Source organism: Corvus brachyrhynchos, unplaced genomic scaffold, assembly GCF_000691975.1.
Source record: "Corvus brachyrhynchos isolate BGI_N302 unplaced genomic scaffold, ASM69197v1 scaffold194, whole genome shotgun sequence".
NCBI lineage: Eukaryota > Metazoa > Chordata > Aves > Passeriformes > Corvidae > Corvus > Corvus brachyrhynchos.
The window spans coordinates 4645409-4660288 of NW_008237890.1; the positions used below are offsets into that span (position 1 = coordinate 4645409).

General features: G+C 36.2%; 1 protein-coding gene across 3 annotated transcripts in view; it reads right to left on the reverse strand.

Annotated features, from left to right (window-relative positions):
- NFIB (nuclear factor I B) overlaps positions 1–13846 on the reverse strand; it is a 263106-nt gene extending 249260 nt beyond the window's left edge. For 2 of the 3 annotated variants that reach the window (XM_017732878.1, XM_017732877.1), the window contains exon 1: positions 13756–13845. In XM_017732878.1, the coding sequence (XP_017588367.1) occupies positions 13756–13830 (75 nt within the window). In that variant the 5' untranslated portion in view covers positions 13831–13845. Of the gene's footprint in view, positions 1–13755 lie in introns of all 3 variants that reach the window. The other variant, XM_017732876.1, reaches the window with a different exon arrangement.
- Positions 13847–14880: the final 1034 nt, after the last annotated feature.

Consider the following 14880-nt stretch of genomic DNA (forward strand, 5'->3'; position numbering starts at 1 on the left):
AAGAGTGAGCAAGAAAAGCAACAGCTCAGTCTAGGGTATATCATCAGTGTGGGAAACTCAATTTTACCACCTTTATTCTCCTTTAGATGAAAGATATATCCCCTAAATTTCACTTCTTGTTCCAGTTGTTAAATATCTTGGAGTGAGTCTCTGATTCTACTTTGTATGTTTGCAATAAAAGAATAATACTGCATTCACTGACTATGTGTCAGAGCAGGGAATTCAATCTTGTCTTCTATTTTCCTGGATGTGAGTGTAACATGCTGTTGCATAACTTAAGTTACTGTCTGCCCATCTGTGAGCCATCTTCTCTGTCTCTCTGCCTCCCATCTTCCCACTGCCCACCTTTTCAGTCCAAAGGAGTAAATAAATAAAACCAGAAATATTTTTCACTGATCTGAAGTAGAAAGTACTTGAAGCTTGGGAAATTTAGAGAGGAAAACCAAATTACAATCCACAACATTTGTAAAAATACTTGCAAAATCTACATAATACTACTTTTTAGTAAAGTAAGCATTTCATAATTTTTAGCCACTGTATTTTCCTGTGTCTCCTACCTACTCATCTCAGATAAAACCAAAGGTAGTGTTATAGATATGATAAAATCACCATATTGGAATGCCTTTGGAGCTTTCCCTTTTTCAGAAAAAATGACCTTTCTATTCAGTGTAAGGCTTGGCGTAAGGGGTCTGGCACTTCTTTCTTGCAGATTCATCCACAGAACATTGACATTACATTTTATTTAAATCAAAATTTCTATCCTGTACTTTTTGGGATAATTCAGGAACTTGGAGTTCCTATGCCTCTCCTTCCTTAGCTGCTTTATTTATATATATTTCTATATACATAAATATATATATAATTTCATTAGGAAGAGAGGCTTTCATAATCGCTGTTCTGTATGCATTTATTAACAATTAAGGAAAGATGTTTTATGACACTTTTCCTGCCTGGCAGGAGGATTCAGCACAAAGCAGAACTGCTAATGAACTTAGATTCAGCAATAGTGCCCAGATTTCTTGGCTAAAGGGCATGCTCTTGTGCTTCAGCCACAGAGTTCATCTGTACCACACACTGCAATACTGGTCACAGGGATACGCTCCACATAAGTTAGTTTAAGAAATATTAGTATGAGAGACAGAGGTCATCACACTGATGCCTTCAAAAATAGAAACAAAACAACACATTTCCAAGACAATATTAATATAGGAAGTAATACAAAGTCAGGTCTTTAACTGGAGGCCTCCAAGTGCAAATATGGCAAAATGCACATGGGATAAAGGACTTCTACAGTTTTGTAAGTTTTTAAAAATTTATATATTTAACAATAGTGTCCAATTAGAAGAGCAGTTAGTTAAGTAATTCCCCCTTTTGGTTCTTCCCCATTTGGAGTCCTCCCCAAGTTTCTAGCCCCATATTTATTATTTCTAGGATATATGGTAAAAGGAAATAAGACGTTCTTGGCTAAAGAGGCAAGACTAAATAATATTTCAAAAATGTAGCATAATATGTGTTAGAAGGTTATCTTATTGTTCTAAAATGTAGGGGAGAAGGGGTAGGAAAAGTATTGCGAGCTACAGCTGTGTATTAGAAATCTACAAAGCTGCAAATACATGAAAATATATAAAAAGCTTAGTCATCAACATGATGAATTAACCTGCTTCTTTTTCAGAGAGAGTTTGATTATGTTTAAAGCCTTTTACATTATGTTGTGATGCATATTGTGGATATCCCTATAATGACTACTTAGGCCAATATTCTGAAGGTGTACTTAAAACTGTTCTGCTTGCTCTGATGACAGAATTATATTTTCTCTTTTTAGTCAGAGACCTAAGGAGATGCACTCAATCGTACCTTCCCTTAAATAAAAGTCTCTTACCCTTGTTTCTGTTGAAAAGGGTCTTTCCTTGAACATTTGTCCTCATCACTATAGTATTTTGAAAACCAGTTTGGGCTGTCTGCAGGAAAAGGGAGATTGTCAAACACAACCACTACTGCTGTATGACATTATTAAACATAGGTTTCCTTTCTTTGCTCGGTTATGCTTTTGGGAAATATTTATATATTGAATTCTAGCAGACATCATCCAGTTTCTCTAGTTTGGTGGATCATCATGCAAAAGAAGATTCATTTAAAGTTAAATGTTAGCACTATCAAGATAGGCTTTGTGTGAAAACAGAATGAAAATATATCCAGCTACTAATTGTCTGAGCACTCTGCAGTGCTCATAAACACATCTACAAATTATTAAGTAGGCTGGTGTGTGGTTGAACTTCTCACAAGACATTGCTTGGAAGGCAAAATTAACCTACAACACTGCATGCTATTTTAGCTTGAGAAGCAGCACCCTTGACAAAATGAGAATGTTTTGAGAATGTAGCCTGAACAGGCTTCATGTTGCTAGAAAGGGCTCAGGCTACATTCTGAAAAAATGTTCAGAAGTTTGCCAGAGGCAAAACTGATTACATTTTATTAGGATTAGGTCTCCAAACAAATAGACGTCATAACTATAGGTTCTGTAAGAACAGGCAATGTATGTGAGGTATACACAAAACACTGCCCCATTGTGTAATACCCCTGTACTCTTCCAAATTAGATCTGCTACTAGACACTGTAATATCTATTGTGCTTTAATTTTGGTGACTAAATAGGCATTACTTTGAAATTGCACTGTCTAACCAAGAACTCTTCGGTGCTACTGAAGAAATTGTATACTATAGCAATTCTACAGTACTGTATTGCAACAATAAATAATCATAATTATAAGCATACAGAAAATTCTTGAAAAAAAAAACCTGTAGGCAAAGGCATACATAGTAATAGTTTTCCTAATCTTGTATTTAAATAGCCATAAAATCTTCTCTCAAAGCTTTGAGTGACCACCCCGATGTAGGGAAGAGAGGTGTTGCATATCTAGATCATAGCCTTAAAATAGAAAGCATCTTAGAGTATATTTTTAACATAGTCTAAAACATTGAACCCTTTTTTTTTCATTTCAAAGAAAGCACTTGTATAACCTAGGCATATTTTAATTATTAAGAAAACAGCTATACCAAATGCTAAAATGCTGAGGGTCAATTACATTTTAACTTACAGCATATGCCTTCAAATATTTTTTTCCTACCTACCTAGTTTGTGTTTGTTAGCAATATTATGGATGCAAGCACACACCATCGAGTTCTCTTTTAGCTTGAAATGAGCCTAATTAAAAAAAAATCCTTGAAGTATCTCTACTGTGTAGTGTATTATTCACCCTATCTTTTACAGATTAAGGTCTTTGGCATTATAGGAGAAATCATCTGCTGCATACTGGCATCAAGCAAAAGCAGATTCATAAACTCTGCCCTTAATCTCTCTTTCAGTTTTCTTCTAATTAGAAACAATCTTTTGCTGATACTCTAATTAATACTTACACATTAAAATATTAGGCATTATAGGAGAAATCATCTGTTATATTCTTGCATAAAGCAAAACTAGGTTTGTAAGCCCTTGCCCCTAATCTTTCTTTCAATTTTCTTCCATTTAAAAAACATCTTTCCCCAATACTCTAATTAATGCAAATGATATTCATGATTAGTTAGTATTATGCTAATCTGAGCCCCAAATTTCCCTAAATCTACATGGTGTTGTCTGAGTACCAGATTGCTTTGCGTTCCTAAGTAAAATTACATTAGCCTGCCAGCTGTACAAAACATCATGATAGAGTAGAAATCCAAGCAAATCATCAAGATTACATTAGTTTTGTTTCTTAATGAACAACTGTTTGCATTAGGGATTACAGACAAATTATGATTTTCCTCTCTGTCACCAGGCAGCCAGGCATCTGTTGAGAAGTTTCTTTTTTTTTCCTGACTAAATAGATTGAGGAGAGCTAAGATAGAGAGACAAGTCTAATATTTCACATAATTGAATTTTTTCCATTACAAAGCCATCAGCACTCTGGGGCTCAGTGCTAACCTTGAATTCTCTCTTCCACTCCAGCCTGGAATGCAGGAGAAACCTGAGCAGCTTTTTTTTTTAGAAAGCCATCAGTCACCCAGTTTCTCCTCTCTTCCTATAGAAGCAGATTATGTACTTTATACTCATACCTGCTTGCTGTTACACTTCAAGCCTGTTTCTCAAACCATGCTACTGCAATCCCTGCTGCTCTGATATATAAACAATGTGCCGCCAAAAAGCATCATGTGTGGAAAACAGAGCATCGAGTTCACACCTCAGTCTGAGCTAACAGTGCACAAAGGGAAACTGAGCCAGGAAAGCTGGGTGATAACGAACATGGTACATCAAGACTGCTAATCTTCATAGCATAACAACGAAGCACAGATCGGTGTACATACACAATTTAGCAGCCTGTTCAAGTTTGTCCCTGTTCCATGTCAAACTCCTGTAACATGCTCATTGTTATGCTCCACTTGATTCAATTATGCTCCTAGTGTACAGGTTTACTCATTCTTCCATGCACTAATCTGGTCTCCAGAACTCACACTGTGACAGCTCATTATTTTTGGCAAAAATGTAGGACACTGATAGGAAAAGAAAGGCTCTGATACGTTCATCATTGTGTATCAAGACCACCTGATTACAAGATACAAGTAACAAGTTAATGGTGGATCAATCTGTAGAATGCAGAGCAGTAAAGGGTGGGTAAATCACCATCCACATATTGGATGACAGAAAGTAGCAGCAAAATAATTCTGCACAATTTCTTTCCTCGTGTCAAAACCTATTTTAATATTACAGCTCACTCTTGGCCTATATACAGAGCATCAGATGTATAAAAATGTGTACCAAAGGGCACGGCCGCTGTTGTGGAATTTACAAAGAAACCTCACATGAATATCCTCCAGAACACAACCTTCTTTTCAATTCTTTCAAATGGTCAATTTAGGCAGTTTTAATTAAGTGTAGCAACAACATGTGAAGTAAAAAAGTAAATTAAACTGACAATTATCTTTTCTATTTGTAGTAAAAAATGCACATTTCAGATTTTATTCTGTACTTCTTCAAGTTTTTTATTGCAAACTACTGCAGAATAATACCAGAAAAAATCTGGTGTTATATGTTGTCAAAAAGAAAAAAATCTAAAAACATCTGCATATAAACTCTACAACAAATGTTATTAAGAGTATAGTGTTATAAAACTCATTGGAGAACTTACGGAAAAATCTAAGCGACTTCCAAAACACTTTGGAAAAATTTTTTTTTGGGATACCTAGTCTGAAACAGGAGAGCTGCAATTCTGTCTTTACTGGGTCTTATTAGATTCAGCAGTTTAAATTGGAGCAAGATGAAATCAGGCCTTTCACTTGAAAAATTGCCTAAGAGACAATTTGAGTGTTTTCCCCTCCATCCTTGTCACATATTGTACTTCTGTATGGATATTATTTTGCTGTTGACAATGTATACATAAAATTAAAATTTTCACTAAAATTAGTCAAGGAGGAGACAACCTTCACATCAGATACCAGCAAACTTCTAATTACACATCAGCATGGGGTGTTCCCATGCTGATGTGTAATTTGGGATGTAGAGACACTGTATCAAAAATACCAGGGAGTATAGCATGTAAAAAAAATCATTCACTCCAAGAACTAAAAACATCTTTCAGAGTTAAAGGCCTCTACAATTTCTTCTGTGGTAAAAGGCATTGATAAGGCAATTAGATGGACTGAACACCTGAATAATTAATATGCTACTCAGTGTAGACATTCTGTCAGCTAATGCTACATTGGTTTGCTTATTGATTTGTGAAAGAGCAATAACAATTAGTTATATTCTCCTCTATCACTTTTCAGTGAGATAACTTGAGATAATTCTAGTAGCACTATGGAAAAACAGATCTGGATGAAGTGGTCTGAAGATCACTGTACTATATTAACTTCGGGTAAGACTTTTTAGTTATTCAGAACTTACCTGTCATTGGTATTAACACATTCACATTGCACTAAAGTGAGATTTTACACCAATTATTTGGGCAGCAGCATTAACATTACATAATGTAATTTTACCTGAGAAAGAATAAAATAATTTCTCCCTTCTCTCACTGACAAATACTCCTCATCTAAGGTAGTCTCAGGCTCAAAAGAAACTCATCATGTTTTCCCCTCTGGAATAATTTCCAGGTTCATAACTAATTTCAGTGAAAAGGGTAGATTTTTATGACAAGTCACAGCATGAAGTTGGAGCAAGACACATCATTAATAGGATTAAATTGGAAAGCATATTGGTGGGAATGAGCTGAAATCACTACTGAAGACTTAAACAATAATTCAAATCAAGAAAATGGCTGAGTTCAGATCCTGCCCCAAGAGTCCTAACCTGTCTGTCCAACTTGCTAATTATCAGCACCAAGGATAGGAAACTCTTGGGCTTTAGGACTGCATTATACCCTTGTAGAACTGAGATTCAAGCCCACATATAAAGTGAAAGCCAGTGCTGCTGCTGGTGCCTCTGCCATAGTTTTTGAGTGAATAAATGGCAGCCTTTGGGTCAGATCTGTTTAATACCTTCTCCTAATGCTGGGCTTGTGAAAGAGCACTCAAAAAATAAATTTGATTGGGAGGCTAAAAAACCTGACAAAATATTTATACAGACTTATGTGGACTGTATTCTCCTTTCTTAGCATGACAGGCTCTACATTGCTGCTCTAGCCAGGGAGATGACTGTTCTGGGAAACCAATGGCTGATATAAGAACACACCACAGCAATATTGTGGCCAGCAGGCAACCAACCACCATTTCCCCCCAGCATTCTCAAGGATTTCACTGAGAAAGCCTTCATTTACACTCATGAAGGAACAGTGCTGTGGCTGGGATGCTGAGGCAGTAAACTCTGCTTAAAAAACGTCAGTGTGTCTGCAGACATGTTCTGAGAGATAAAATCCCCATCAGACTTCCAGGGTGGCACAGCAAATCTCAGTGGTTTCTGAAACTATATGAACTTTTACTGTCAGGTAGCATAATGACACCTTAATGCATGGAAAGAGCACAGTCAGTTTTTTCTGATGACAGAGTCTTGTTTAATATCCTTTAGAAGGTAATTTTAAAAGGCGTTATAAAAAGAGAGTTTCTCAAAACATGAGAAAGGTAGTTAGAGCAAACAAACATGAGTGTGCCAGAGCAAATGGAATATGACTGGTTAAATGGGACAACTTGGCAGTGCCACAATAGGAAGATGAAGCATTTCAAGTATTTAACTAGTTTAATTTAAAGACACTGTATTAAAGAATTCAGTTTGATCCTCTATTTGTTTTTAAGTGAAATTTAGCTCCTATATTTTATCCATGATTCTCAAGATAATAGGTTTTGGTAACAGCTTTATTTTACAGACTGCTTGCCCTAAAGGAAAGACCCCATAACTTTATTGGTTCAAATTTATTACATGGAATAAATAAAAAGTCTTCATTATATGGAAGAAATGAAAACCCTACTGTCTCATTTTCTTGAGCCCAGGGAAAATTTACATCTAGTCTAACCTACCTAAGCACAATCTTTCCTTGACTTACAAAGAATTAAGTTCACTTCCACTGGAAGGCAGTATTATTCAATATTCCCTAAGAAGTGAGTCACCATTTGAAATGATGCTAAATAGAAAATCTCCCCATCAGTGCTGAATATCTTTGAGAAACTGACGTTCCACTATGACAATCTGAGATGTGATATTTGACACTGAACCTTTGTTTAACAACATTGACCTATCACTGCATACTACTGCAAGGACAGAAAAACTTTTAGATTACATTGAACATTCAGAGGAACATTTAGATGACATTAAAAGGCATGGGATCTGTTAAAGTATTGATTGTGTGGGTTTGTTTTGAATTCTGAACAGCAGTAGTAAAATTTTTAAGACAGTTAATTGCATCACTGCATAATAGCACAAAGTGTTAAAGTTGCTAGTAGCAGTTCATAAAGAAAATCAAAGCTACTTTCTAACCCTATTGGGCTTACAGATTTGAAAGAACTGATTTAATTTTTCTCAGTGAAGCTCTTTCTTCTTCAAACTATCTTTGCCTTGATGCTACAATCTGAGTGCCAGTTGTAGCTAACACCTAGCCATCTCTTTTCTTCAATTACTGAAGGAATGACCTACTCACTTTTTTTCTATGAGCAAGTTATTTTTCTAAATTAAATTGCAAAAAGAAATTGCAGAAAGTTTCACCTGTCTTTCTTTAACTTAGCTCTTCCATTTCTGTCCTGATTTTGCTTCATTCAAGATTGTAATTCTATTGTCTTACACTAGGACCCTGAAAATATATCTTAAAGAGTAAATGTGTTTCCTGTTTTGACAGAATTTTCAGTCTATTAGTATCAGAGTGTAAAAAAATCAGCTTTATTTCTTCATGATTTTGATTCAGTCATCATCAAATAACATTGGAGACCATAAATTCCAGCTAGAATTTTTTTCACATAATAAGTTTTTTTAAAAAAGGAGCAAAGAAATCAAATATGGGGGAAGGGGGAGAAAGAAAGTGAAAGAATCAAGTGATAACTTCAGAACAGAAAAAGCAACTTTATTATGAGCTGCACAGAATTTCTGTAGGTCCTACAGAAGATTCAGGTACAGCAAGGTGCCATAGCCTATTTGGAACATACATTTCCTCAGTCATAATATGTGTTCAGAGCAGTTACAAAGGAAAACTATAATTGAACAGGTACACAAAACACCAATGTTAATTACATCTTGAATACTACAGTTGTGTAAATCACAATTACATTATCAAAACTACAATTGCACTTTTCATGCTGTAGAGAGATGCTTTAGAATTACATAGTTGCTTTCTCCTGATTTCAGTGAACTTTGGATCATGCCTTACGCCAACACAATGCACAGATATTTAGAGACACAGTCACAAGCACACCTTCACAAAACTAACATTCATAGTACTGCTGGTGTACAGTTTTCACCATAAGAAAACTATTAACATTGCCAGAGTGAGCAGACAAACCGGAGGCACTATCAGACTCCAAGAGTAGAGTGCCTTCTGGATACAAGCATGAAGCACAAGCAGAAAAAGTTACTTTGCTAAGAAGGTGCTGCAACTCCTAAGAGCCGCACAGGAGCAAATCTAACTGGAAAGACATAGATCACTTGTGTCTAAAGACAGAGAGGAGTTAAAGAAATATGTGCTTGTCAATAAGTACAAATGTGTTTTTCTTGTTAAAAGGACACATTTTTTTAAATCAGCAATGAAGGAGTATTAAAAGTGATCAACAACACCTTAATTCTACACCAGTGCACACTGTGAGTATGTGCATAATGTTAGAATGTGCACTGCTAATGCGTTTTCACTTGACGAAGGAAGATTATTGCCCCATTCCATAATAAAAAACATTAAACATTAGAAATGAACATGCTTTCTGTATTTACAGTTCTCCATACAGACCTTTCTGATTTTAAACAGACTTATTCTGAGTTGTCCAGTTATACAGAGTACCTGAGCCAAATATTTTTTATAGACAGAAATGCAATGGTTCTGAACCAGAACTAAAAATTACATACTTGTAAGTGTCTCATAAGCTTACAAACATATCTTCAAAAAGATGTCTTGTGGCTCATCATTCAGAATAAGCATTACATAGTCAGTAAAGGATCTTGCAGTACGTTACGTACGCTGTTGGCACGTTCGTGTAAGGAAAACTGAACAGCAGCTTATGGATATAACCTTATATCCTTTTACCCACTCATCCCCCTGAAATTTATAGAATTAAGATATGGTGTTCTAGGTCCATGAATAAGAACAGCATGTTCAATATGTCCACAGTTATACTGACATTTGTTTCTAAATCATTTAATTAAAAGTCATTATTGAGAACAAAGGATTCATTTACAAGCTATACATCTGAACAACTGATGGAGTTGTTGTGTTATGAATATCATTTTAATCCAAATTAGAAAACTGCACAGATGTGCTGCTGCAAAATATTGACATACTGCAACTCCCCTGGAATGTGATTAACATTTGTGTTAAACCAAAAAGCACATTAAAACCTGGATTTACTAACAAATTTAGGCTTGGAATAATTCTTTCTAATGCTGAAATATAGCATCTAAATTGTTATTATTCTAACCTCCACTTTGGATTATATGCCCTATTAATACAGCCTTAATACGATGTGATAAACTTTGTAATGACAGACTTTTTATTCCAAGATTTTGTTATGATGTTTTTGATCATCAGATCAAGCCATTAAGAATAACAAAATGTCCAGTACTTACAAAAGATCAGAAGTTTTTCACTGTCTCTGGATTGTTCTTAGTAAAACCTGTGATTTCAATACTTTTTTCCCAAGAGTTTGAATAGACACTTTTTCACTATCTCTGCAGCAGATGCATGTAAATTTTTGTACAAAGATAGGATTTTGAGATTAGGAAGAAGAGATTTTCTTTAGAATATGTATTTTCCCTCTATAGAAATGCATTAAAATGATCTGCAAACCAGAGACATCGATTCAGACTTAGGCACAGGCTTAACAAAATAGTTTTCAATAGATGTCTTAGATGGAAATATTTGGAATCTTTTCTCACAAGAAAAATCCAACAGCCTATTAGTAATACCAGAAAGTTGTGTAAATAGCTACTTAGATTTTAATTTTGAGATCTGTAAAGTGATGAATTACTAAATTTGTGAAGTTAATCATATACATAATTATGACTGTAATCCCAAAATAGCCATTTGTCATTAATGAAGAAACAATGAAAAATATCTAGTGTTTCTATGGGTATCATTCTCTCAGTCACCCTCATCAGCATTACTTCTCACTTTGTAAATGGAGATTTTACACCAAAAAATTTTCTAGATTATTTCCCAGCTGTACTGAACAGTACTTGATAAATAGGTTCTATCTCTTGACTTCCTGTTCTTTCCCTCAACAGAAAACTTAATACAAAAATAACATGATGCACAACTCAGATGGTCATATTTACACCAAGAAGAAGAAAGAGAGAATCAGTTAACAGTTTTCTATATATTCAATTATTTAACATATTAAAAGTTTACTTTTGCTTGTATTTGGTTGTTTATTGCATCTCAGTAAAGCTTTTGCCCAACTGTGTTTTAGTAAATATGCCTGTGTTCAGGAGAACACAGACGGAGAGTGTGTAATTTATATTTGTTTGGTTTTTCCCTGACAAACCACATGTTATTGTAGCCAAATAAAATAATATGAAGGAAATAAACAGTAAGATAGGAAACAATAAGCAGTCTAAAAGCTTAACAGTCATTCCACTTAATTTAAAGAGAAAGACAGAATGTTGTCTTTTTTGATTAGAATAGTCCAATGTAATTGCTTTAAAAATATCAAAAGGCAATATTTTAGGTTTATTCAAATGAAATTTGATACTAATATTTACATGCTGCAAAACAGTTAATAGACAGCTTATGTATAATAAAAACCCACCAAGTTTATAATGATGCCTGTCATAATAGCATTTGTTAATTAACTTTCTATAATTATGAGGAACCATCTTATGAAATATTTCCTGCTCCCCACAAGGTATTTACAATTCTGTGTTTACAATCATTCAAGAAAAGCAGAAGCAGAAAGATGGAGAATGCTGTCTTCCTTTTATTTTTTCACTCAAAAGTCTTAATGTTTTACTTACACTGCATATTTTGGATAGGAATTTACTGTAAATAGCTATAAAATAAACTTTGTGATAATATTTTGCACACCATGGAATTGAAGCATAAGGTTTTTCTTTCCTGAGTGAAAAAATGTACGATACGTACATGGATTTGCCTAAGATTTTACAGCTGCGAATTTGTAAGTTAGAAATATGATGCAAAATAGAATGCAGAGCTAAAATATCATTGGATTTTTACCCATACTTAACAGTCAAGCTTTCTTAAACTCCCTTTCCAAAGTGTACATGAAATACACACTCATGACAATGAACATTTATATTACATGTATTTTACAGATTACCATTCAGGATAAAATGCTGCAGTGAAAGTATTGATTTTCTTTTCCCTTTGGAAGCAATGCCATCTCACTGAAAGCTATCCTTAGTGAACACTATATTAAACTTAAAATGTGCCCCTTAATGAAAGCAAGCCTTTGTACATGCAATATTAAGGAAATACACTATGCAAACATTTCATAGTGTGTCTAAACTTCTGTCAGCCACTTTAACAGCTCTTCTCAATATTGTACAAACTTACAAGAAGAAAGTCTGATTAAAGATCTAAACATGAATCTAAACATGATACTAAACAGTATAACCCCCACCAAAATAGTAGGTTAACAAAACAGCTTTTTATAATCTACATTCTACTGCTCTTTTTAAAGTTACCCCAGCATTCAACAAGTAGCAAAGACAGAAAAACTCTTCTTCCCTGTATTCAGAAAGTACAGAAGCAATCACAAGTAATAAATGTAATTTAAATTAAATACTCCCTTCAGGTTTGATGCCCTCACTGAAGGCACGTATCAACATCCACCTTTGGAAAGATAACGAAGTCCTTGCAAAGCAGTGTAGGAAGGCAGTTATAATCAAAAACGTGCCTTCTGTCCAGGCACTGGGATGTGCTCTCCACTGGTGCTCCCCAGACCCACTGCCCAAGAATAAAGTGCCTATTGTCTCAGCACTGTACTAATTGTTAAAACGCAGCGCATGCAGTAAGCATAATAATTATCCAGACAAACAAGCAAAGGCAATTAATGAAGGAATGAAAAGGATAAAAATACTCCACCAGAAAAAGAAACCCAAGAATGAAATTAATATTCATAATGGAATGCAAGCCAGCCGAATGTCCCTTTCATAGCATGGCTATTGCATACAAGAGACCATTGTCCACACGCGAGAAAATCAGTATATGGAGAAAATTTCATGTAGTTCTGCTGAGGAGAAAAGCTTTTCATTCCCAAAATACTATCTCCTGGTCCCACTGTTTTCATTAAGTAAAGTTTTGGGCTCCTTTGCCTGGTAACATTAAAAAAAGTTGTCTCTCAGGGTCCACCCTTCCCTGAGCTCTGTAAGGTTTGCTTTTTTTCCAGCTCTCTGCTTTCATTTGCAGCTGTATAAATATGAACAAAAAAGCCATGCTCATCCAAACAAAGAAAAAATGGACTGAATATGCATATCCTCATTAACTAAATTTAATTATGACAAGCAGCATATTAATCAGTAGTTGCTCCAGTTACTGCATTCATTGGTAGGGAGGAGGACTCCAAATTAAAGAGAAGCGTGGGGGACAATTGCATAGTGATTAGGAGGCTGCTCATAACATGATACAATACACTTTCTAAATAATTATTCAGAGGAAACAGAATAAAGAGGCAGATTGCTCTATTTTTAAGACCAACTCAAGAACAATTAGCCAAGAGCATGATGACAAGGCTGCTTTCTTTTTTTCCGTGACTGCTTCCACCTCCACATTCTCATACCAACTAGCTTGGCAAACACTGAAAAATTTGCATTTCATTGGGGGTTGGGGGGGGTGGGGGGAGAATTAAAAAAAAACAAAAAGAAAAAAAACAGAGGAGAGAGAGCTGAGGAGAAGAAATAAAATGGAGAAAGAAAAAGAAAAATCCTGTGCTCTACAAGCTGCTGTTTTAATGAGAAGGCCCATGCACCTACAGCAGCAGAGAAACCCTATGTCACTGGTGTTAGAGCTCTGAAGAGTCACTGAGCTGGAGCTGGAAACTGCGCGCTCTGAACTTTGCAGCACATGCATTGCAACAGTGAAGGAGGAGTTCAGAAAAGAAAAAAAACATCCAGGGAGAGGAAAAAAAAGTTATCACACCAACTTACCATCCACCAGGTCCTGGCTGACATGTCATAGCAAAGCTGCCATTTTATGGAGCTGTCCGATGCTTTCCCTGCCATTACGCTGTCAGCAACCTTCATCAGATGCAGCTCAATGGAAGATAAGACACCTAATCAAGAAAACATCAGCAGTGGCTTGCTGGGCTACATGTAGGCCAATCCTTATCACACTGCATCATGGGAAAAGCTCCTTTATTAGCAAGAACTCCAACCTCACTGATATAAAGACAAGGATCAGGTCTTTTCTTCTTTTTTTTTTCTTTTTGTCTGAAGGGATTGGTGAAACCAGCCAGCGTTCTTTGTGTATCATGTGTACACCAGTTCAGTATCTCACAAGTGGGCGGCTAGCTGCATTGCTGGGCTACACAGACTTACGTTTATTTGCATTCTTCTCAGTTGTATATTGTTTGACATGGTCCATGGTCAGCTCTGAGTGTTGGAAAGGAGGGGGAAGAAACTATTCTGAATTAGTATCTTCCCCAGGAAGGACAGATGGGTTCGGCACCATGGTGGGGGCCTGGCCCAGAGGTCAGAGCCCACGTGTGCGCACATGCGGATCTGGGCGCCGCACACGCGTGCACGGGCGGGAGCCCCGGGGAACACACAGGTAGCAGCTGCAGCTGGATGCAGCAGGGGCTGCCAAAGGCTACAGACTCTGGAACCGGACATAGGGAAACAGTTTAACTCTTTGCAATCAGCCTTTAACAATAAATAGGAAGGCTGTAAGTCCTCAGGAGGAGACGGGAGGGGGTGCAGTTAGGATTTCAGTGACACAGACTTTTCCTCCTCCCTTCCCATAGATGCTCTTGATCTCCTCTGCTCTGGATGATCTAACTGGGAAGGAGGAGGTGAGTAGGCAGGGAACTATTTTAATCACGGCTCCCCTCTGCCCCACAGCTTCAGGTCATTTGCCTCGTCTACATACTGCCACCAGCGTGAGAAGGCATTCTTCCTGCGAAGTTTTCCTTGCAGGGCTTTTCCCCTAATGGAAAATTTATAATTCCCTGAAGGAAGGTCTAGCTTAGAAGGACAAATAATTCTGACTTTGTTTTAAGGTGCAGAAAAGAAAAAGTACATATATAAGCACACAGAGCAAATAAATAAACCCTG